General features: G+C 40.1%; 1 protein-coding gene across 4 annotated transcripts; it reads left to right on the top strand.

Annotated features, from left to right (window-relative positions):
• The first annotated feature begins 987 nt into the window (after positions 1-987).
• zc3h3 (zinc finger CCCH-type containing 3) lies at positions 988-18,055 on the top strand. Of its 4 annotated transcripts, XM_028962746.1 has the most exons (12): positions 988-1,121; positions 2,469-3,426; positions 4,409-4,569; positions 5,663-5,762; positions 7,689-7,834; positions 8,318-8,393; positions 10,557-10,718; positions 10,802-10,871; positions 13,196-13,327; positions 14,988-15,124; positions 16,947-17,101; positions 17,820-18,055. In XM_028962746.1, exons 1-12 carry the CDS (start codon positions 1,076-1,078, stop codon positions 17,849-17,851), a joined length of 2,175 nt encoding a protein of 724 aa, XP_028818579.1. In that variant the 5' UTR covers positions 988-1,075; the 3' UTR covers positions 17,852-18,055. The 4 variants fall into 4 exon arrangements, with proteins under 4 accessions (XP_028818579.1, XP_028818578.1, XP_028818577.1 ...); XM_028962745.1 differs by lacking the exon at positions 17,820-18,055 and having other exon boundaries at positions 8,321-8,393; positions 16,947-17,810; XM_028962744.1 differs by lacking the exon at positions 17,820-18,055 and having other exon boundaries at positions 16,947-17,810.
• The last annotated feature ends 7,963 nt before the right edge of the window (positions 18,056-26,018 follow it).

Below are 26,018 nucleotides of genomic sequence, written 5' to 3'. Positions count from 1 at the left end.
GATCTCCCACTTGAGATCCTGGGTGATTGTGGTACCCAGGAAGTGGAAGAACTGTTGATGATGACCTGATCAGGGTGATGTGGGGAAGAAATCCACAGCCATCTCCACTGTTATCAGTGTGATGAGCACACCAGGAGGTCTGTACGCAGATTAGTCTCTATCAGATATATTTGATGAGGGTGGTGTTGACTGCACATTTTAGGAGCTTGATGAGTGAAGGGAGAACAAAAATGGAGTAGAGTGTACTACCCTGAAGCTAGTTTCTTATTCGAATTGTTCCACCTTAAAAGCTGCAATACCCGTTATTACGCCTGTTTTCACTGTAAAATGAACCAGGGAACTTTGCTAATATGCATCATTGCCCAGCTGACCAGTTTCTCAAGCTCTCCCTTCCCCTGGCTCTGACGTTGTTATATTAGTACGGTCAGCACATATTAATAAATCTAAACCTGTTCATGTGAGCAAAGTTCCCAGTTGAATTTCTACTGCTGGGCCAGTCAGATAACGAGTGATACTATTTCTAATAGTTCAGAGTTTTGACTGGATACATAATCACTACCATTTACAGCTTTATGTTAATTTCTGAGATTTTTGTCTCGCTGAACTAAAACTGGTATTGGAGCATTTAAGGTGGAACGGACACTTTGAATAAGGAGCTAACTTCAGCGTCGTGAAAACGTTTCCCCATCTTCACACGGTGCTTCCTGGCTACGCAGGAAAATGCAGAGTATTTCTATTTGCACATGGTCATAATGTATGGGATTTAAGAGTACAAATACTGAGTCCGCTTCTGGCTGCTTAGCGTAAGGAACGGAAAACGCGAATAAGAAGCCGACTTTAGCATCGTCGGAAGAGTTTCTTTATCTTGCATATTAAACTATTAAACAAGCTAAAATATACTCAATCATTTAAACGGAAAACGCCATGTGGATTAGCACAGTGGTTTGTTAGTACTGGAAGGGGATTTTTACAGGGAAACACGCAGCTCCGTGATGGTAGTGGGCGGTGCTCATCTGACGTCATCAACGTGCGCCGCGTCTCCGCACTTGATGACGTGTTGTTTTGAACCATCGTCATGGAGGAGAGAGAAGCAATAAAGAGGCAAATCGAGTTATTGCAGAGTAAGTTACAAGTCATGCGGGACCAGATATGGGTGAATTTTAAGCTGTACTTGTTCATGTGTGAATAATTACGACGTGGCGGGTTAGATGAACCTAAAAAAGGTTGTACGCTGAAGCGGCTGATTCGCTGCTGGAACATGAGCGTCCATGTTTTCTGTAATGGTCGTGATAATGCTGAGAAGCGTCTAGAAACAGCTGTTAACGGCGGTAAAAGCGCTGGATAATAAAACCAAATAAAAACACGCAGTTTCTGAATATTTGTAGATGCAAATTCATCACAAAAGAACAGTTAAAGGTTTCGTGGTTAAAATGATCCTATTATTGGATATAGTGTATATATATATATGTTCATCTATTTTCAGATGAACCGCATCTGGACTATAATAACCAATCAGTTCAAATGCATTTTATTGTACTTTCTAATCTAAAACATCCAAAAAGCACATGAATTTGGGTTTACAGCACTGGTACAAAAAAGGCAGACCATTATATAACATTTATTTATTATTTAGCCCAAAATCACAAGAGCTGTGTCTCGATGGACTTGGACGTGTCCTTCTGTTGACCCTATAATGCTATGACCAGATTAAAATGTGACCAACACAAGTTAACATGTGTTGGTCACAAAGAACATAAACAGCAGGTAAACGTGCAGCACCAACCATTCACATGATGCCAATTTGCCTGATTCTTTGTGGTGCTCAAATCGCTGCTTTGTGGGGATTGAATGTGTAAAAGTGAAGTGATTGTCATTGTGAAACACTGTAGTGCAGCACACAGTAACACAACGAAATGTGTCCCTAGAGGACACTCATTTACTGTGTTGCTTTATTTGGTTTTATTAGATGGTTATCTGCTCGCTTCTACCAAGTTTCTCCCATCTAAATGTGTCTATTATTATCCAATACAACTCCATTTATATAGCACATTGTGAAATTGTTTCTGCACAAGTGCTGCACAAAAAGACAAAAAACAGAATAAGATGTAACATACTAAAATTAAATAAATGAACAAATTAAAAATGAACAAAAAATAAGAACTTAAAAGTAACACTAATTTACTCTTGGGTGCTGATTACAGAAAAAAATATCAGTCTATATATGTGAGTCTCAATAAAGAAAGATCTATGAGAATATCTTATTTAGCCAGGTCATGTGCATATTATTATCATCTGAGGCTCAAGACCTGTTTTCTTGCAGACATATCTTGGATTAACTGCCTGATTACAGGTATTGACCAAACAATCCCAGAATCACACACAGTCTGTCTGGAAGAAATTGTAAGTTTTACCAGTACACAAACAGGTTAACTATATATTCAATTAATCCTTTGCAATCATTTTTACAGACCTTATTGATAATCACAAGAATGCCCATGGAGATACCCAGCCAAGTACATTCCAGAGGCCTGGACATGAATGGCACCAAGACCACAGAACCAACACCCCTTTTTCTGCTAGTAGCCAACCCTATGCCCATCGCTCAGTTGGACAATGGCGGAAGACTTACTCCCTTAGCAACAAAACTTTGAGCATCAGCACAGGACCACGTGCCAGTACAAGCACTTCATATGGGAAAGATGTGTGTGAGCCCTCAACTAGTAGAAGAACTGGAGTTTCTTGTACTGCCAATGATTTCTCACACCAGTCGGAACCCTCCATAAGCTCTGGACAGAGCAGGACCAACACACAAAGCCTGCCCTCTGCTGGGGTCCTTAGCAAGCCAGTGGGTTCTGGTCCCAAAGCTCCTTACCATTCACAATTTACATGGGTAAAGAGCCAGAGCAACAGGAGCACTGAACAGGTTCAATCACAGACTGATGACAATTCTTGGGCGTCCATCCGCAGGGAAACCTCTCATAGACCTTCTGTGTCCTCTGCAGCACAAATATCAAAATATACTTGGGTGTGTACATCCACTTCCTCAACCTGTTCTGCCACTAAAGCATGCCAAAATCTCCTTTCTCATAGAACCACTAATGAGACCAGAAAGGTGTATGCTGAGGACCTTGTGAAACGCAAGAAACTCTCATCTCTCAGTAGTTTTGCTGGCACAACCAGGAAAGTTTGGGATCGTGTAAGGACCCCAGTAGAGTCTGTTAGCCACTACAGCTGGAAGGCTGGGGAACAGACTTGTGGTTTGGGATCTAACAACTGCAGATCAGATGACCAAGGCTCAATTTGGGGCATAGATAAAGTGGCAAAGAAATTGAAGGCTGGCACAGGATCCTATTTACATCTGCCTCTGAACCCCTCAGCCTTTAGACTGAGACGTAGAATGAAGATTGTAAGGAACAATTCAACCAGGTAAGGGAATACTGAGTCCTATGTTTAGCATTTACACTGCCAGGTTTTATTGTTGTAAGTATGTGCATTACTATAAGAGCTGACAAAATGAACATGTGATTAATTAATTAACTGTTTTAAATGTGTATTATAGCAAGCTTTAGTCGTAAAACTTGATAACAATTAATTATTTATCATTCAGTGCTAAATATGCAATCAATTAAAGTATCTTTAAAGAAAAAAATTATTCGCTACTTGAGTTATTACACACGCATATGTATTGGGTCTGACCTGTACAGCCCAATAAGCCTTATGGACTCTGGGATTCCAGTTTTGCTATTCATTTTGAAATTGGTCCAGAAGTATATATATATTTTTATAGTGGTCAGATGTTCCTTAATGTTCTGTTCAAAAGTGAAGGTAAAATATAAGTGGCGCTAATTACAAGTCGCCCAGTGCAGCGTGTAACTCAACTAAAGTAAATCTCATAGCTGATAGCTCCGCCCACCACATAACACAGACTGCAGCAAAACGATAACTGTATTTCACTCTGGTTTTTGCAGAGTAATCGTTGCTCAGTTCCACAAAGTTGGAAGTGGTCTAAGTATGATTTATGGATCCTAAATATGTAAATTAAAAAAGCAAGTTTATTTGAATAGGGTAGAATAAACCCAGAATGTGGTTTTTGTAAATATCCCTTCTAAATAAGTATTGAGATTTCAGCTTTTAGGTCAGAACATTCTGCACTTGATCCAAAGAACAGGTTTGCCCAGGACATATGATGGACTCTTAAATTCTGCTGCTACGTACAGCCTGTGATTTCTACGGAGGTCTCTTTCAGTAGTGTTCTCTGTGCTCATATCAAAACATGTCATTTCACAATCTTCAAACTATTTTCACTACTATTTTAATGTTTTATTTTTCCCTAAGTGCATAATGTCATTGTGTTTCAGTTATTTTGAACTTCTGATAAACTAATTTGAGTTTTCTACTATTTCCACAGCACAGTGGCAGTTCAGAGGAGACTACCTGGCAGATCGCAGGTTTTTGGTCCTCACAGCTCTTTTCCTACTGCCAAACGTTGTAGAACAACTCCTGCCCGTGTGTTTGTCTCTTTTGACCGGCACAAACTCCACAACCTCCCATATTATACTTCTCACACTGGTACGTCTCTCTCTAGTTTTTTTCTTCCCAGGGCACCATGTAACTGTAATCCAGTAGAGTCGCCATTGTAGAAGTGAAGAAGAAGTGAAGTGATTGTCACATGTGATAGAGAGCAGCACAGCGCACGGTGCACACAGTGAAATTTGCCCTCTGCATTTAACCCATCACCCTGAGTGAGCAGTGGGCAGCCATGACAGGCGCCCGGGGAGCAGTGTGTGGGGACGGTGCTTTGCTCAGTGTCACCTCAGTGGCACCTTGGCAGATCGGGATTCGAACCGGCAACCTTCAGATTACGGGGCCACTTCCTTAACCGCTAGGCCACCACTGTGTATACACACACCCACACAATTTTAGCCAAATTCACTAAATCCATCTCTACACCATACCAGTATTCACCAGCAAATTAAAAATATACTGGCCATAAATCCTTTTATACATTTATGGAACATTGTAACATTTTTACATTGTTCTTTACTACCAAAAAATTAAACTGATATCTTACCCTTATTTATTGGGTTAAAACTCTGCCCATGCTGGATTATACAACCAGTATAACATAAAATAAAGATGTTCCTTACAAGCAACCTGTATAGTACCTGCAGATTTATTGTCTTATACACTGCTCAAAATTATGTGAAAAAAAAAATCCTAGATCTAATTGAATTAAATATTCTTATTAAATACTTTAATGTTCTGACAACCAAACCACACACAAATGATCAAATTTATTAACCCATGGAGCTCTGGTTTTGGAGTCACACTCCAAATTCAAGTGGAAACACACATTACAGGCTCTTTTGATGTAATGTCCTTAAAACATGCAATCTTAATTGTGTTATACCTATAAAGTGACATGACTCATCCCATGTTAAATCATGTTTAATTTATTACAGATAATAAAACAGCTTCTTTGTGCTGAATACTGAATAGGGCCTCTGTTTTTTTTATTTTTATTTTGTTCATTAGGAATTGGTAATGAAGAATCGAAAATGGCACAGACATCAATAATTTCTTAACGATTTCTATCCCTAGTGCCTAGTGATATGCATATTCATCAACATCATGATAAAACATATGTATTTTGTGATTTTAGGTTTCTACTCAACTACAACTCAGATGCGCTTTTACACTCGCTACAAAATTGATACAAGAAAAAACACAATTTGGAGGATCAAGAGAGTACAATCTGCGAGGTAAAATTCATACATAAATACAAATAAAACCACACATGAAGCCACTAATAGCAGGTAATAGAGAAGCAGTTGTATGTTAAGAATTTTGAATAATATTAGAATAACTGCTACTTAGAGGTTCAACCAGTGGAGCTGTTCAGATCATATTTCTTTGCAATATTTCTAAGGTGAAAGAATGCTATCCTAGTGATATTATCTACAGGCGAATCAAATGAGAGACCTGCCTCAATAAGGATCCTTTTGTTGAGATAGAAAGGCTATCCAGAATTATGATGTAGTCAGACAGCTTTCATTTGGCTGCATGAGGCCCAAGTACAAGAGCTTCTGTCTTATCAGGGTTTAACAGAAGAAAGTTGGTGAGCATCCACTGTCTAAAATTGTCTTCAGACAATTCTCTATTCTGTTCAGCTGCTGCCTCTTGTCTAGCATTGCTGATAAATACAACTGTCATTGGCTTCACTGCATAGCAGTAGCATAAGCAGTGAGATGCGACCCTGATCAGAGGCCAACAGCAGGTCATTAACCACTTTAATCACTGCCATCTCAGTACTATGATGAGGTCTAAATCCCGAATCCCGAATGTTGTTGCTGTCTAGGTGCACGGACAGCTGCTGGCCTACAACCATTTCTAAAGATCTCTATATAAACATGATGTTTGATATCAGATGATAGCTGAGCTCAATCAAGGTCAGGTTTTCTTAATCATGGCATTGATAAAATAAGATAATATTATCTTTTATTAGTCCCACAAGTGGAACTTTTATAGTGTGATGGCAGAAAGTGGACAGTACAAGATAAGAGCAGCAAAAGATAAATAGCATAAAGACTATGCCAAGAGTATAATATAAAAAGTTGACTATACCAATAAATAATCTTGAAATAACTGTGGACGAGTGCATTCAAAATATACGTATATATACAATACAGGCCAAATGTCTTGACACACCTTCTCATGTGGAGTTATGTACTTAACAAAAAGTTAACAAAACAAAAACCCAATCGAGATGTTTTGGGGAGAGCTGGACCGCAGAGTGAGGCAAAGGGGCCAACGAGTGCACCTCTGGGAACTCCTTCAAGACTGTTGGAAAACCATTTCAGGTGACTACCCCTTGAAGCTCATCGAGAGAATGCCAAGAGTGTGCAAAGCAGTAATCAGAGCAATGAAACTAGACTATAAAACATGTTTCCAGTTATTTCACCTTTTTTTGTTAAGTACATAACTCCACATGTGTTCATTCATAGTTTTGATGCCTTCAGTGAGAATCTACCAACGTAAATGGTCATGAAAATAAAGAAAACACATTGTCCAAACTTTTGGCCTGTACTGTATATATAATTAAAATATGTATATGTACATATGTACAGAGCGTATGTGTGTATGTATATACACACACACACATTGCACATAAGAAAAGCCTATGCATCTCTTATTCTCCTGTCACTCACGACCTCCACTGTGTCTAGAACTGGCCCTCCAGATAAGCCTGTTCAGTCTCTTTGCTGTCCCCAGCAAAGATGCTATCTCCACAGCAGACCACAACACAAAAGAGGCCACCACCGAGTCATAAAAGGTCTTCAAGAGTGAGCCCTTCACCCCAAAAGACCTGAGCCTCTTGATTCAAGATATGTCTGCATATCAGAAACAGCCTGCTCTGCCCTTTTCTGTAGAGGGCAGCAGAGTTGTGAGTCTGGTCCAGTTTACTCCTGTACTGCAGACCACCCTGTCCGATGTTTAAGACTACATTTACATTTACGGCATTTATCAGACGCCTTTATCCAGAGTGACTTACAATCAGTATTTACAGGGACAGTCCCCCTGGAGCAACTTGCCACCTGGAGCAAAAATTTCAGGAGAGTGACCCCGAAAGCAGAGTAAAAGAGATTACAGGGAGCGATAGATGTACAGATTATCTTTTATCCCCTCAGAATGCTTCTACAGAGTCGTCTACGTGCATCACCAGACAGGCATTGGAAGGGTCAACGCATGAGGTGGATTGGTGGGGAGCTATACCAGGTCTCAGCCAATAAACTATCACGGACACAAAATATCAGCACAAGTACATACCGGACAGGTATGTACTTTAGTGTCATTTTGCAATTGACTTCTTTTATGTGTACATCTGTGGCATGTGCTGAGGAGCTAGTCAAAGTGCTCCTTCTAACTAGATGGTTGTGTTTTTTTCTCCTCTCCTGATCTTTCTTGAACTGTTTATCAGAATACCTTAGAAAGCATCTAACTGCATAAAATGAATTCATTTTTGTACATTTTGAAATAATCTGAATTTACATTTACATTTAAAGCATTTATCAGAAACCCTTATCCAGAGCATCTTACAATCAGTAGTTACAGGAACATTATTAACCTGGAAACACTCAGGGTTAAGTGTCTTCCTTGAAGACGCAATGGTATTAAGTGTGGTTTGAACCTGTGACTGTGGTCTTCTGGAAATTTTCTTACAAAGCATTGGCAAAATCATTAGAGCCAAATACTGTCATTTACAATTGGTAACCTAGTTGGAAAGCATTTAAAAATGCAAGTATTGTGTACTGTGCAGTAGGAAAGCTGTGCGGGGCTCAGACAGTCTCTTCCCCTAACAACTCGAGGCCCTATACTGCTCGCCACATTGCTAGGTAAGTACAGCACACAAGTTGCTTCTGTGTAGTTAATTTGGGCCTTGTGGGTTATCAACCTGTGTCCTTTCACTTGTGAGTCCGCTCCCTTACCAGCACTTCCCCCACCATTGGCCTCAACCACTTAAGCTATCAGCATTTGCCTCTACAAATGAAACTAAATACTAAATACAGCTGTCTGCAGAGTTGAACATATATGCATCAACTGCAGATGTGGCCCTTCAAATGGGTTGGAACTTACAACCCCAATTCCATTGAAGTTGTGTAAAACCTGAATAAAAACAGAATACAATGATATGCAAATCCATTTGAAACTATATTCAATTGAATACTGTACAAAGAAAATATCACATCTTCACTCATTTTGAATTTGATATCTGCAACATGTTCCAAACAAGCTGGGACAGGCATATTTACCACAGTGTTTCCTTCATCACCTTTTTTTTAACAACACTCAAGCGTTTGGCAACTGAAGACACTAATTGTTGAAGCTGTGTAGGTGGAATTTGTTCCCATTCTTGCTTGATGTACAGCTTCAGTTGCTCAACAGTCCGTGGTCTTCGTTGTCATATTTTGCACTTCATAATGGAGCACACATTTTACCCGCACTCTTTTACTATGAAGCCACGCTGAATGTGGTCTTGCACTGTATTGCTGAAATAAACAGGGACGTCCCTGAAAACCTGTGTGTTGATAACATTACGGATGGTCCTTTTCCGAAGTGGCCCAGAGGCCAACTTCCATGATTTCCAAACCACAGAACACTTTGCACTTTGCGTGAGTCCATCTCAGATGAGCTTGGGCCCAGAGAAGCCGGAAGCGTTTCTGGGTGTTGTTGATTTATGACTTTTGCTTTGCACCTGTAGATGTAGCGACAAACTGTGTTAACTGACAATATTCCTGAGCCCACGTGGAAATATCCTTTACAGAATGATGTAAGTTTTTAATGCCGTACCACCTGAGGGATCGAAGGTCATGGGCATCCAATGTTGGTTTTCAGCCATGCCGCTTACGAGCATAGATTTCTTCGGAATCTCTGAATCTTTTGATGACATTATGGACAGCAAGATGAAGAAATCCCTAGATTCATTGCAATTGTACATTGGAATACATTATTTTTAAACTGCTTGACTATTTGCCTATGCAGTTGTTCAGTGGTGAACTTTGCCTCAGCCTTGCTTGTGAATAACCAAGCATTTTGGGGATGATCCCATTTATGACAAACATCAGTTTCCAGTGAATCTGTTCACCTGTGGAATGGTTTTTGAGCATTCCTCAACTTTCCCAGTCTTTTGCTGCCCTTGTCCTAGCTTTTTTGGAACATGTTGCAGGCATCAAATTCCAAATGAGTGAAAATTTGCAAAAAACACTAATGTTTATCAAATGTATTTATCTTGTCTCTGTAGTGTACTCAGTTGAATATAGATTGAAAAGGATTTGCAAATCACTGTATTCTGTAATTGTATTTGTAAATTCAACATCCTGTAAGATGAATTGCAGATAAACGTGGAGTCGTGAGGAGTACAGTGGCTCATAGATATTTGGTCTAATGACTATACATGCCCAAATATAACAAAACACACTAACATTTATGCACTTTTTAGCAACAACACAATTTATGGACATTTGTGGACCATATAGGACAACCTAGATAAGATGAGCGTCATAGAAACTTCTTGTGTTTTTTGAAGCGATGTATTTTGGTTTGCCTGGATTTTTTTCCTTTGTGAAATGAGACCGAACCAAGAGGAAAATGATACAATGTTACAAACTCACCAACTGATCATCTATTTCACCTATTCCACAAAATCAACTAATTCAACAACGATTCCATTCTTCCTGTTCCTTCATCTACTACTTTTTACCATTTTAACCATTCCACAAAATAGTTTCCTTTCATCCTCTCATTATGTAAAAATCGAAGTTTGTTCACAAACTTCCCTTTTCTAGGTATTATTATTATTATTATTATTATTTGACTTTGTGAACAATAACAAAAGTTACTTTTGGTAAGATGAAATACCTAACCTAATGCATAGTACTGTATATCTATATTGTGTTAACATTCACTCCTCCCTGACAGACACAGAAGGTGGTTTTAATATCTCATTTTTTATAGATGGGAAATATTTCAGTTAGTTATTTTTTATGTGTGTGTCTAAGCCGTGCAGTGCAACGGAGCCTTGCTGTGATTCGGCAAGCACACCAACGGCGGCGACAGCAGCCCAGTCAGTACTGTATGTATTATAATCGCTTTGGCAAATGCAATCGTGGCCACGCCTGTCCCTTCATACATGACCCTGACAAAGTGGCTGTCTGTACAAGGTAAAACATCTTTATATGTGTCATTTTTTAACTGTGGATGAAAGTTGTACAGCACATTTGAAATCCTGTCTGATTGGCTGCAGGTTTCTTAGAGGTACATGTAAGCAGACGGATGGGACATGCCCATTTTCACACAAAGTGTCCAAAGAGAAGGTAAGTAAAGGATATCTCGCTCATCCTCTCATTCAAAACTCTTTCAGGGTTTTAACTTCCTGAACATCTTTTGACTTTCTGTACTTTCTGTACAGCAGGAGGCAATAAATGCTGCCCCTCCATCAGTATGACACATGACCATAAAGTTTTTTTCCCAAATATTAAAACTATCAGATAAGACAGACATGTGGGGAAATCCAGGGAGGGATCTGTTGTCACTGCACTAGTTATCAGTTATCTTGTCTTGTCTTGTCTTGCCTGTGAACTATCCTATGACACTATGATTTTAGGGCTCTCACCTCTGCTCTGTAGGCTAATTCATCTCCAACAGATATGCAGGCAGTGTTTGTGATGTCTGCAAATTTAACGAGGGTGTTGGAGCTGTGGATGACCTTGATGTTGTGGGTGAACAGGGAGGCAACAGTAGGCTAAGAACACATAATTGGGAGTCATCGGTGCTGATTGTCACTGCAGGGGAGATGACATTACTGGTCTATAAGAAAGTCCAGGATCAACATAAAGGATCTGGTGCAGGTCACAGAGCTTCATGACAAAACTGGATGGAAGTGCTCAAAGCACTTCATGCAAATCAGGCATTTAAGCAGCTTACATTTGGTTTCACTGGAACAGTGATGATGATGATTGCCACCTTGAAACATGTGGGGATTGCAGAGTCAGTCACCTGAACCACACTGTACTCTGTGCTGGTCTTTAGTGTGTCTGGTGTTTGAGCTGCCTGAATAAATAATATTGACGTGCAGCAAACTGGATAAATTTGATGCCGACATTCACCAACATTCCCCATTCAACCAGATACCTAAAGTCACATTTCTGTGCAGGTTGTGGCATTAACTGCGTGTCTAGATTGTTCATGTATTTTACTGTCTGATAAATGTACAGTTTAGTATCATGAGACTGTGTATGTATGATTTTGGTTCCTCGCAATTATTTAAAATAGAATTTAAAGTTAAAATTTGCTGATGCTCTTGCCAATCAGAGCATTATAAGAGTACATTAAGTATCAGTATAAAGACACACCTCATTCAATGTTGTTTCTACATTATAGATTAATATGGGAAATATCCAAATCTGCAAGGAACAGATGGAATTATGTAGTAAACACAAAATTATTAAACAAATCAGAATAGGCTTTATTGTAGATTCTTCAAAGTAGACCCCTTTTGCTTTGATGACGGCTTTGCGCACTCTTTGCATTCTCTCAATCAGCATCATAAGGTACCTGAAATGGATTTCCAACTGGTACATCCACAGGAACATGAGGACTGGACAAAAGTAGTAAAATATATTTCTTTGCCTAGGAAAAAAAAGATAAAACTGAAAAAGTTTTTATAAACTGTAAAAGCAGTATCAGAAGTGTGGTTCAGTAAATAAAAAAACAGGAAACATTGCAAAAATTCTTATAAAATGTCTGTATATGTTCGCAAGACCACAACATCTGAAAAAATGATCCAACATGTGATTTACACTTGTAACACCAGCTATTATTCAGATATTAGTAAATATATTCTGAAGGAGACTGGTGTGAAATATGTGGAATCTGTAAAAAAGACTTTACTGAAACATTAGTCAAAACATCAGAAATGTTTAATAGATTGTTGTTCTACCTCCATTCCAGTAATCCAATGTTTTTAAGTTGTAAACCAAGATTCGGGTTTCAATGCTAAAGGACAATATAAAAATGAAGGCCAAAGGAATTTTAAAATACTTTTTCACATCTCTCCATACCAACAATATACAAATATCTTTAACTGAGGTTATCTTATTAAAATTATTAAGGTCTAATCCTTCAGAATTTCTTTCTTTAATAATAAATCAAATTCAAGCAAACAGCTTCAAACAAATGAAGCTTACACAAGAACTGTTAAGAGCTTCATAAAAGTCATGAAAAGTACTGTTAATTTGCATAGGATCATAGACTATAAATAAGTGCAAAAAAGCCTAGGAATAAAGTAATAATCAATTATAGAATGAGAGGTATGTGGGTGTGAGTAAAATGTATAATCTCTTGTAGCAGGGTTCAATTCACCGCACTCATCGATTAACCCAATGTCTTTAAACAAGTGTCAAGTCATTTATGATTAGTGATCTAATGAGGTGTTCTAATTTGAAATTGTATGTAGTTTGTGTTGCTCAGCAGGTCAAACCCATTTGGTGTTTATTATCATTTTAATTATGTATACCATGTAATGAGACAAGCAATACATGGCAATGCAATACTACATAAATGCTGCCTACACTAGTCATTCTGTTTAAAATATAATTAATTAAAATCAAAACTGAATTTCTCTGTTATTTGACTACAGATGCCTGTGTGCTCCTACTTCCTGAGAGGGATTTGTAACAACAGCAGTTGCCCATACAGCCATGTTTATGTGTCCCACAAGGCCACTGTGTGTCAGGACTTCATTAGGGGATACTGTCCTCAGGGGGAGACGGTAAGAGTACACATATCTAAAAATGCACAGTGTACAAGAAATACCTCATGCTTTAAATCAATTCATGCAAGTTTGTTTTCTATGGAATCATATAATTTCCATTAACATACACAAACCATATTCCGCAAATGCAGAGCAGTGCTCACAAATATAGTGATGTGTTCCATTTACAATTTTTTTTTTTTGTAAATTAAATACTTGTGTGAATGTTGTTCCCTTTTAGTCGATTCACTCAGTACAACACAAGAAGTATGGGATAACCATGCCTCTGCGTGCCCATCTGAAGACACCTTTAATCACGCCTACATAAAAGTAACAAAAAATCCAGGAAAAGGCATTTCAAAAAAGTTATAAATAGATTTTATTTATTTATTTGTTTGTTTGTTTGCAAAAAAAAAACGTTTTTTAATACTTAGTGGCAAAACCTTTGTTGGTATCACAGAGGTCAGAGATGGTAGTTGGTCAAGAGGTTTGCACATATCTCAAGGTTTTTTTTTTTATCCCATTCCTCATTACAGATCTTCTCCAAATCATTAATGTGGTGGTAGTAACGAGTAGCGAGTGGGTAACACACTCGCCTATGAACCAGAAGACCCAGGTTCAAATCCCACTTACTACCATTGTGTCCCTGAGCAAGACACTTAACCTTAAGTTGCTCCGGGGAGACTGTCCCTGTAACTACTGATTGTAAGTCGCTCTGGATAAGGGCGTCTGATAAATGCTGTAAATGTAAATGTAATGCTTTATCGATGATTGATGCAACTCAAATCTTTAGTTCCCTCCACAGATTTTCTATGGGATTAAGGTCTGGAGACTGATTTGTGCAATGTTACTGCATTGGGTTCATTGGAAGAGCAGTTGTCCCATTTCAGCAGAGCGTTGATATATGTTACCTGTTTGGGGAATTTGATGAGGTTTTTAGAGATCGAGATGGTGTTACCTCATTAATGATCATTAATGGCTGTGGGAACAGTCTTGTAATTCTGATTGTTGGTTTAACATACTGGTTGAACGATTTGTTCATTTAAATAAATAAACAAATAAATAAATATAACAAAAAAGAACTTTATTTGGAAAAAGAAATTGTTTACACCTTACCTAGACAGAACACTTTCACAATCACATCCCATCCACAAGGGGGCACCAGCTTGCTTCCAGGTTTTCTGGTCTGCAAGCTGGGCTATAAAAGAAGCTGGAGCTAAGGGGGCTGGCTGGTATACGTTTTTACCATAAACCAGCCAGCCCCCTTTGCTTCTCCTCTGAAACCTTATTTGTGGATCTTCCCCAGTTTGGCCTCTGGATCTTTTTTTCTCCCATTTAATTTGCTCCGTTTAAATGCACGTTTTTTCCCTTTTTGGATTTCTTTTGTTTCTGGGGGTTTCCCATGTCAACTGGTGGAGTTAAGGAGGACAGAGGATGCTCCGGCCCCATGTTTTCAGGCCCCAGGACTAGGTTTTGCGCTAAGGCCTGGAGGCAAGTGGTGTCCCTTTGGTCCAACATCCATTTAGATTTCACACATGCTGACTACCACGTCAATCGCACACATTCAGGTTAGTGTTTCAGTTTGGTTTTTAGCTGGCATCCTAATTAAGTGGATTCTAAACTGCAATCAGCATATCCAGTGTGAAAGATTTTTTTGTTTACTGTCCTTATCCAACAGTGCAAGAAGAAACACACTCTGGTGTGTCCCAGCTTTTCCATGAAGGGATTCTGTCCTCGAGGAACTAAATGCAAGCTCCTGCATCGCCAGTCGGCCTTTCTCAACAGGGTTCATGAGCCCACCATTTGCAAGCAGACGTAAGTCTAGGTTCAGTTCAGCTTCCAATAAGAAAGCAGGATAATTAGCGAAATGGTTGTGATTGTTACAGTCATGGCCAAAATTGTTAGCACCCTTGTGACTGATCTCACCCCTTTTCTCACAGAAAAGTTTTTTTTTTTTTTGCTATACACATTGGAAAAAAAGTACATTTGACATTTGAAAAATCCAAAAATGGGCTGGACAAAATTATCCGCGTGAGATCCGCCATGGTGCCACTGAGCAAAACACCGTCACCACACACTGCTCCCCGGGCGCCTGTCATGGCTGCCCACTGCTCACTCAGGGTGATGGGTTAAATGCAGAGGACAAATTTCACTGTGAGCACCGTGTGCTGTGTATCACAAGTGACTTTCACTTTCACAGTAGATTATGAAATTACTCATCAAAGCATTTACATTCAATTATTTGATATATCAATCCTTTTAAAAATTGTTAGAATTAGCATGGTGCCTCTGAGCAAAGCACCGACCCCTCACAATGCTCCCCTGGCGCCTTTCATGGCTGCCCACTGCTCACTAAGGTGATGGTTAAATGCAGAGGACAGATTTCATTGTGTCACTGTGTGCTGTGCTTTGATGTGCTTCACAATAACACATTTTTCAATTTCGTCAATGATATGAGAGTTAACGCCTCATTCACACAGACAGCTACATGCAATGTTTTCTTGGTGTCAATTTCTGCTATCACAGAACACTAAGACTATTTCAGAACACTATTCCAAAACCAAATAAACAAGGAAACGGCAAAAAAAAAATAGAAAAAGCTGGAAGTATTTCGTTATTTGCTTTAGGACTTTATCTGCTAGGACTAGGTGTTAAAATCCCTTGATAAAAAAAAAAAAGAAGTGAAGTGATTGTCACATGTGATACACAGCAGCACAGCACACGGTGCACACAGTGAAATTTGTCCTCTGCATTTAACCCATCACCCTGAGTGAGCAGTGGGCAGCCATGACAGGCACCCGGGGAGCAGTGTGGGGGGACGGTGCTTTTCTCAGTGGCACCTTGGCGGCAACCTTCTGATTACGGGGCCGCTTCCTTAACCGCTAGGCCACCACTGCCCCAGAACAGCACAGTCATTCTGATGACCAGAACAGCACAGTCATTTTTGAAGTTGTTCCTCCAACACGATACGTCATCAGTTGTGTACCCCAGGGTCATTGGGTGTTTCAGCTTTTTAGCATAATACACCCTCCGCTCAATGACCGTGCACCATGGGCTGGGTGCACCTGGGTGTTCTTCTGCCTCAACCGTAACCAATGGTGCCTTTTTCTGGCAGTGTCTTTTCAGAGTCTTCTTCATAGTCCTTCATAGTCTTCTGCTGAACTTGCCCTCTGAGTCCAGTCTGCTTCAATAACCTAGTGGTGGAACTAGCACTCTCATTGAGAGTGCACATAAAGTTCAGACTGTAACTGTGTGTAAAGAGTCATACTTTGCCCAGGCTGCAAAGGCCCGTTTAAGCCAGGTTTCTGTGAGACAGCGAAAGTCTGTAGACCTTTCTATAAGGAGTTATAGAAAGTTATTCTCAGAGTTTTCAGAGAATTTTAAAGACCACGTTTTACAAAGCGACTTCTGGGAGATTCTTTAAAGTTTGGTGAGTTTAGCTCAACTTTAACCAGGTTATCTCTATTAACTTTTAACGAGTGTTACAATTTAACAATTTAATTTTTGTTCTTCTAGCAACTATAGGGCCTGTCAAAGACCATTAAGACTTACTATGTCATTTTTGGCTAAACAAAATGTTGTCACATCCAATAGATTTACAGTTCATGCTATGTGCTTTTCTGATCCTCCATTTCAGATCCACACCCAATCTGTCCAAATCTATTGACTCACAAATTGTTGAAGAGATGCCCATTTCAGGTCCTGTGAAGTTGCCCTCTTTCATTTCCTTGTCCAGCTCTCAGGGGGAGGAGAGTGTCCACTCTTCACTGTCAGGTAGCCCAGTATCTTCTGGTGAGTCACAAAATCCAGCACAAATGTTGTCTATGGCCATCCCAGTAAAATAATGATTTGAGTGGTTTTGATGATGGAACATTATAATGATTAGATGACCTGCTTGCGGGATGTTCCTGGACTGCAGCAGTTAGGAAAGTTGTATATTGTTTACAATGTTTAATGTTTCTACATTTTTGTGTTGAATGCATGTCATCTCCATTACCATTAGGTAGTGTTAGAATTAGAAATATTTATATTTAATAATAATATATATAATATTTATATTTAATATTGTTCTTCCATATGCAAATCAGGAACTGTTAAGTTCTGCGAAAAGTAATAATCAATAATACAAACCCAAAACCAATGCAAGCAGGTAACAGGCTGCCCATTGGGATTTAATATTTTGACCATGGCATTTAAATTTGTTTGCTTAAGGAGCTGATAAATGCTCATCAAATCCATAACCAATGTGTCTGTGATGCCCTGTCATCAAAGTGTTTGGGCAAAAAAAATATCAGCCCCCAACACTATGTTGTTGTCTCTGGCTTGTAAAAGTATTTATAGAAAGAAGGTCCATGGCCAAAGCAAAAAGGTGTCGTAAATTATTTTTCCAAAGATGTCGTCTCAGTTGGCTAGTGACTGAGGTGTTGTGAGGATTATGGAACTTTCATTAATTGTTTCTGGCATCTTCAGTTTTGTTGATTTACTTTTTACCACTATCTCTCACATCTAGGAAAGAAGCTCCACATTAAGCCACGCTTGTAAAGCCCAGCTCAGCGGCTACCAGAAGGCTGTGGGCATGTCTAAGCTGGCAGAGCAGAACTGATTCTTCAGGCCACGTCCTTGTTACATTTTCCTTAGCCGGACAAATGTATCTGAACCTTAAATCTGCAGCATCTGCTGTTTTTATTTTTTATTTTTGAACAGTAATGTATGTGTTACATTTAAATAAAAGCCTTCAATTCAGTAGAAACTGTTTAATCATTACTCACAGAAAGACAATGTTTGTTCTTATATCTCTTTTTTTTTTTTTTTTTTTCCCTAATAGTTTTCCTCTCATTCAATACATTGGCAAGTGTATATATACATCTATATCTTCATCCTCATTGACATCCACATCCACCCATTTGTGTGTGCGTGCGTGAGTGAGTGTGAACTGGTTTGTCACTGGAAGTCCATTGGAGCACAGCAAAAGACTGGGGGAGTCCTACTCCACTGCGCCTGACAAGACCCCAGCCAGCAGCCAGGGAATGGGACCTCCCCAGACCCTGTGGAGAGAAGATCCCAGCTGCCCCAGGCCCTACCCCTCTTTCACTTAATGAGCCTATTCAATTTGTGGGCACAAGCCAATTTCCCTCAAGATTGGTAAAGTTCTGTGAATGCAGAATGAAACGTCTCTACATTAAAGAAAGTCCAGTTGCCACGACTCAACTTTCAGACAAATTCACCTGGATGACTGAGAATCTTCACAGACATGATTTCACATTTTTGGATCTCACATTTTTCCACATTATTTATTAGTACACTGAATATATGGTTTCACACGCTTCTACCCTCCCTTTCCCATTATATATATTCAGTGGTGGAATGTAACAAAGCATTTGTACTTCGTTACTGTACTTAAGTACATTTTTACGTATTTGTACTTAAGTAAAAAAAATAATGCATACTTTTTATTTTACTCCACTACATTTTGCGGCAATTATCTGTACTTTCTACTCCACTCCATTTCTACAATTTATGTCGTTACTCGTTACATTTTATGAACACAATTTCCTCAAAATCTTGCATGAAAAAATAGTTAGTCTATCGTGTTCTGGCCTTGTTTGCCATTTCCTACCAATCAGGCTTTACTTTACTTTATTTATTAGCTCCAATGATGGCCGAGCGCGTGTCAGTTAGCAGCACGAGCTGGTAGACCAAGACAGTCAACATGGACCCAGAGCCCTGCAGCTCTGAATCACAAAGAAATCCTTGGCCAGATTTAAGAAATTGGACATGGCGATGAAGGAGGACGCATATGCACGACTTCACACGACAAGGGAACATTAACACGCAGTGACCTGACGGCGAACAGACACGAACAGGATAGTTTTATACAATTATATAAATATACACCAGGTGAACACGATCAGGGAACATTACACCAGACTAACATGAAACTCCGGATCTGGAGTCACCCCTGCCGGTCCGGATCATGACAGAAATTTATTTTAGTACAAAGGAGTCCAGGCATGTTTCGTGAGTTTATTTTTTTTAAATCATTCTTTTGAAGCATGGTTGAAAAGCAATGTCTGACTTTCATTGGTTAAATTTCATAGAATTTTTATTTATTATTACTTTTGTAAGATTCAAGTTATTTTTGTGACCATTTTGAGTTTTTCTTTCATTGACTGAAGGGTACCAACAATTTTGTCCACATGTGTATGTACTATGCTTTTACAAAATGGCAAACCCCAGATGTTGAGACAAACCATTGTGTGAGTACTTTTACTTAAAAAAATACTTTAAAGTAAATTTAAAAGTAATTACTTAGGACTTTTACTTAAGTAAGATTGTTGATGTAGCACTTCTACTTTTACTTGAGTAAATATTTTGCAGGTTACTTGTACTTTTACTTAAGTACTAAGATTCAGTACTTCCTCCACCACTGTATATATTTGAAAGTATATTCTATTTTACACATATATAAACACAAGATAAGTGTAAGCACTGGATTATACTCAACAATTTATGAATGTTCTCTCGCGCTTTGCTCACACGTTTTCTGGTGTGCAGTAGTCTGGTGCGCGATGTACTGCGCAGTGAAAGTTGATATGTTTCGGTAACATTGCTACCTAAAAACGTTACTTGAAAAGTGTATAGATTGCAAAATGGACCCAACTTTGTACAAAGAGGTCCTAACATATTCAACTTCTGAAAAATATCCAGAAAATCTGACAAAGTCAGAAAATATGTCAGTATGCTGTCAGAGGTTAGCACATGGAAAACGTATTTTTCTATAAAAGTAATAATATTACTCTATTGATAATTACAGCGATGGGCTGTCTGGAAGAGGGCCTATCCCACTAGTGGCTGCTAGCATGACAATATGGTTATTAGTACTGACTATAGTACAGTGTAAATGGTGTTAAAAGTCATGTCAGAAACATGTTCAGAAACAAATGTTCCTATTATTGTAAGTAATACACTATATCTGAATTTGATATTTCTTCATGTAAGTATTCATAAATGGAAGAATTCATAATGTTTATAATATTTTATCTTAAAGGTAAATGAGCCATGGGAGTAAGTCGGCATGGACCTAAAACTGATGGTGACTTAGAAAGGAAATCATTACATTTTTGTACTGATAAACTACTTCACAAAGTGGGTAGAGGCCTTTCCATTAGTTTCAAAAATAGCAGCGGAGGTCACACAGTGCATTGTCAATTTGGTTTACCATTTTGGAGCACCTCAAAGGATTTTGGGCGAGAGTTCGTCAATCAGGTTTGTGATGTGTCTTTTCATGTTCACTGTAATTTTTTTCACAAAATTGTGCCTTTTAATTATTAGCACTATATGATTATAAAAATGTACTGTAAAAAGTGAAGTGATTGTCACATGTGATACACAGCACACGGTGCACACAGTGAAATTTGTCCTTTGCATTTAACCCATCACCCTGAGCTAGCAGTGGGCAGCCATGACAGGCGCCCGGGGAGCAGTGTGTGGGGACAGTGCTTTTCTCAGTGGCACCTTGGCGGATCGGGATTCGAACCAGCAACCTTCTGATTACGGGGCCGCTTCCTTAACCACTAGGCCACCACTGCCCCAGGACCACAATTGTCCTTTTTATGGGTTTGACATTTTTCTTTATATAAATATTAATATTTTTATTGTATTCATTTATATTCTTCTATAATGTAGGTCGTCCATGTGGTCTTGTGTTTTGTCCTGTGGGTGGTGCTGTGGTTTGCGTGGGAGGAGTTTGATTAATGTGGCCTGCAGGTGATGATTGTTAAGTGAGCTGTACCGTGTTCTGTTGTTCACTGGATTTAGTTTGTTGCCCAGTTTGAGCTGCAAGTGTATTGCTGAAGATGACCTTGGCCACTTGTAAAATAACAGAGGAATTGATTGTCCTGCTATGTTTGCATTCCTTGGTGAGCACAGTGAGGTATGTTTATTTTCATGTGTATTTATAATTCTGATTTGTGTAAAATGTATAGTGTATGTTTCTGTGTATTTTAATGTCGTTTTCACGGTGCTGTAAAGAGACAAAGACTGGATGGATTCTCAAGAACTTTGAATAAAGCAAAAAGAAACTAAGCATCAGTCAAGACTCACTTTTGGATCCAAGTGTTGCTACATGTACTAACATGTAATGAATAAATGTAATAAATAATATCAAACAAATGATTTAATCAACAGTTAGTGCTGTATTTTGTTTTGTTAATTTTGTTATGAATTTCACCCACAGACAAATGGTCTTGTGGAAAAAATGAATATAACCATACATAGGGAGGTCACATTTAAACTTTTATTTTAGCTTCACTATTACAATTATCATGTATTTCACTTATACAAAGACAGCATCAAGAACACCTTGTCTTTCACCAGCCTCATTGTCAGCTGTTCCATGAAAAAAGTAAGATCCTAATTTGATTATGAGTAAAATTAGTTTAAAATAGAATACATTTAGCATTTTCTGATAGTCATTCTTTTTAATAGTTGACAAAGCTTGACCTGGAAGAGTGTGGGACCAAAAAAGGCAACTTCTAAGCAAAATTGGCCCTTACAGACAACCCCTGACTAAAGAATGTGGTCAATTGTGCAATTATTGTTGTCCTCGTCTTCCTACAACAACGACAACATTTATTTCTTTTAAAGCCCACATACAGTATGTCTCAATGGGCTTTGACAGGCCCTACAGTTGACACCCCCACACTTGACCATTCTGCACACAAGGAAAAACTCCACACAAAAAAAACGTTGGGAAGGAGTGATACAGAAAGGGACCCCCTTCCAGGGTAGAGTGAGCCTGCAAATGTTGTTAGTGCAGGGCTTGTGATGATTTGTACAATAATCATCCGCTCCGTACAATTCCTCCGCTTGTCCGGGTTCCGCATCCCAAATAGGGAATCCCAGACAGCCCTCTCCCCAGCCACCTCCACCAGCTCCTCCGGCAGGACACTAAAGGTGTTCACAGACCAGACTGGGGAGATCATTTCTCCAGCGTGTCCTGGGTCGACCCAGGGACGCGTCCAAGAGGCATCTTGACCAAACCACTTCAACTTGTGGAGGAGCAGTTCCTCCCGAATGTCTGAGCTCCTCACCCTATCCCTAAGGCTCTACGGAGGAAACTCATTTCGGCCGCTTGTATCTGCGATTTCGTTCTTTCGGTCATTACCCAAAGTTCATGACCATAGGTGAGCATTGGAACATAGATTCACTGGTAAATCGAGAGCCTTGCTTTCTGGCTCAGCTCCCTCTTCACCACTGCAGACGCTGCCCCAATCCGCCTGTCGATCTCCTGCTCCCTTCTTCCCTTCCCTTGCTCCTCTGGTACAGGGACTAAATTGCCTTTAACAAAAGGCCATCCACCCCATACTCCTGGAGTGCCCCCCATAGGGTGCCCCTGGGGCCTTCTCCAAATCCACAAAACACATGTGGATTGGTTGAGCAAACTCCCATGCTGGTCCACAGTTCCATGGCCAGGACAAACCCACATTGCTCCTCCTCAATCTGAGATTCAACTATCAACCGGACCCTGCTCTCCAGTACCTTGAAGTAGACCTTTCCAGGGAGACTGAGGAGTGTGATCCTCACCTATGGTCACCCTATAGTTCGAACACACCCTCTGGTTCCCCTTCTTAAAAACGGTGACCACCCTGTCTGCCACTCCACCGGAACTGCCCCTGATGTCCACGCACTGTTGCAGAGACATGTCTGCTCTGTTCCACGACAGCCCTACAACATCCATAGCCATGAGATACCCAAGACTGATCTCATCCACCTCCGCTGTGTAGCTGTTTGACTACCTCAGCAACTTCTGCCCCAGAGATTGGCCAGTCCATACCCAGGTATCCCAGCTCTGGTTTCTCATTGGAAGAAACCAGAAAAAACCATTGGTGGGAATAAGGAGCTCCTCAAAGTATTCCTTCCATCACCCGACTATAGCCCCAGTTGACGTCAGCAGTTCCCCATCCCCACTACCCCGCTTGGCCATCCGGTACTTGTCTGCTGCTTCTGGAGACCCAGATTAAATTGTAATTTTCTTGAGGTTGAACTTTGTGTACAGAATCTACAACAGAGTGAATAAAATAGATGTATTCTTTGTTGGGGTCCTAGTGAACCAGAATTGATCTTCATCGATGGTAACTTAAGCACGTTGTAAGTCGCTCTGGATAAGGGCGTCTGCCAAATGGCGTAGATGTAAATGTAAATGTAAATGAGACCCACAGACCATGCCCTGTAGGCCTCCTTCTTCAGCTGGTGTCCACCAGCGGGTATGGGGGTTACCGCTAGGACTGGCACCAGCCAGCTTGTGACCACAGCTAGCAACAGCCGCCTCAACAAGGTCTCCCACTGCTCTCGGGACGTGGTCAAAGTCTCTGCTGGTGGTGGGAATTGAAGACCATCTTGACAGGTTCTTCTGACTAATCCAACTCACCACCAGGTGGTGATCACTTGATAGCTCCACTCCTCTCTTCACCCAAGTGTCCAAAACATATGGTCGCAGGTCAGATGATACGACTACAAAGTCAATCATTGACCTAGGCTGTCCTGGCACCAAATGTACTGATGGGCATGCTTATGTTCGAACATGGTGTTCATTATGGCCAAACTGCGGCTTGCACAGAAGTCCAATAACAAAACACCACTCGAGTTCAGATCTGGCAGGCCGTTCCTCCCAATTATGCCCCTTCAGGTCATGCTGTCAACAACAACAACAACATTTATTTCTTATATAGTCCAAAATCACATACAGTATGTCTCAATGGGCTTTGACAGGCCCTACAGTTGACACCCCCCACACTTGACCCTTCTGCACACAAGGAAAAACTCCACACAAAAAAAACTCTAGGAGAGAGAAAAAAAGAAAGGAAGAAACCTTGGGAAGGAGTGATAAGAGAGGGACCCCCTTCCAGGGTAGAGTGAGCCTGGAAATGGTGTCAGTGCAGGGTTGGGGATGATATAATAATAAGTCCTACAGTTGTAGGGTTGGAGAAGTCCAGGATGTAGTCAGTGTCATGGTCTAGATTACGTGTCCATAATGGTCCATTTGAAGATCCCTATAGCTGTAGTTGTAACGGTGGTGGTGGCTGTGGTTTGTTTCATGGTATGTCCTTGTTAAGCAGTTGTCAGGAACCAGGATTTATTTGCTGGTCTCTTCACTGGGATCTGCCAGTAGTCTGGGTGCTTGATTCCGTGTCTCAGAGAAAACAAACAGAAGCAGTGGCAGACGGTTGCACTGTACGACCGATACTGAAATATGTGGTTATAGTGGTATATTGGTGCTACAGTGGCCCGGTACCCTAACTAGGACAGCCTAACTAGAGTGAATTTAACTTTGTCTGTGTCTAACAGGGGGACTCTGTGATAAACTGGACTTTATAATTGACACTGCGTCATTGCCCACGTGAGCGTTGAAGTCCCCCAGCAGGACAGTGCTCTGACTGGGGACTCCATTATCTAGCACTTGTCCCAGGGACTAAAAAACGGGTGAGTATTCTGAGCTGTAATTTGGCGCATAAGCGCAAACAACAGTCAGGACCCTTTCTCCGACCCGAAGGCGCAGGGAAGCTACCCTCTCGTCCCCCGGGGTAAACCCCAACAAACAGGCTGAGAGGCTAATAAAAAGCCAACCCCAGCCCTCCGCCTCTCACCCGGAGCAACTCCAGTAAAGGAGAGTGTCCAACCTCTCTCAAGGACTTGGATTCCAGAGCCAATGCTATGTGTCGAGGTGAGTCCGACTATATCTAGCCAGTACTGCTCAACCTCTTCCACAAGCTCCAGCTCCTTCGCTGCCAGAGAGGTGTTCATTCCATGTCCCAATAGCCAGTTTCCTTGTCCGGGGATCGGGTGGGACCCTGGTAACCCTCCGGGCCAGGTTCACTGGCTCTTTGTTGTTCCTTCCATGAAAGGTCTTCTGAACTGTTCTTTGTCTCACCCTTAACCTAAGACCAATTTGTCATGGGAGATTCTTCCAGGGGCACCAACTGCCTCAGACAACATAGCTCCTTGGATCATTAGGGCTCTCAGACTCCTCCACCACGATAAGGTGACTGTTCAAGGAGGAGGTTGTGCAATTATGCTTTAGAAAATTGTGACAAAGTTATGAAAAAAAAACGTATGACCAAACTTCTGCTGTGCTTTTCACAGATCATAAATGCATATATCTTTGCAATGGTCAAAGAACACAATAAAAACAGCATGGACAAGGCTTTTCTAATTGATTATTATACCATGACCATGGTGTGGCAGGGGTCATACATTACCCTCAGAAAGGTACCATTTCCTCTCCTGATGATATATATATATACATATTATTTATTTACTATAGCTATTTATTAGAGGTGGACATAGATTAATTTTCTTAATCTAGATTAATCTCACTGTAATCTTGGAATTCATCTAGATTAATATAGAGTAAGCAAAATGAATCTACATTAATCTAGATTCTAGATTAATCTACATTAATCTACATTAATCTACACTAATCTACTAAAAGTAAGTCTTTGAGAACGGGTTTCTCAAGCCATGTGGCGCATAAGACCAGGGGCTCATCTCCTGTTTCCAAAATGCATTACAAACTGCTTGAGAAAGCTGTTCTACTATGATAATTGGTATGAATAATTGATAATATGATAAAATAAATTATGTTCAATAAGATGTACTTGTGTTTACCAACTGTTTATTCAGTTAAATAGCTGCATCCATGTTACCACGT

This window comes from Denticeps clupeoides, chromosome 19 (assembly GCF_900700375.1).
Source record: "Denticeps clupeoides chromosome 19, fDenClu1.1, whole genome shotgun sequence".
NCBI classification, from domain to species: domain Eukaryota; kingdom Metazoa; phylum Chordata; class Actinopteri; order Clupeiformes; family Denticipitidae; genus Denticeps; species Denticeps clupeoides.
Note: the sequence above shows the minus strand (reverse complement) of the source record. Positions and strands in the feature narration are given on the sequence as shown.

Bases quoted from the DNA above. Each gene is read 5' to 3' on its own strand.
- zc3h3 (XM_028962744.1), top strand. From the start codon at position 1,076: ATGGAGGAGAGAGAAGCAATAAAGAGGCAAATCGAGTTATTGCAGA. The intron at 1,122-2,468 runs GTAAGTTACAAG...TCATTTTTACAG, and splicing joins GCAAATCGAGTTATTGCAGA to ACCTTATTGATAATCACAAG. The intron at 13,328-14,987 runs GTAAGAGTACAC...CTTATCCAACAG, and splicing joins ACTGTCCTCAGGGGGAGACG to TGCAAGAAGAAACACACTCT.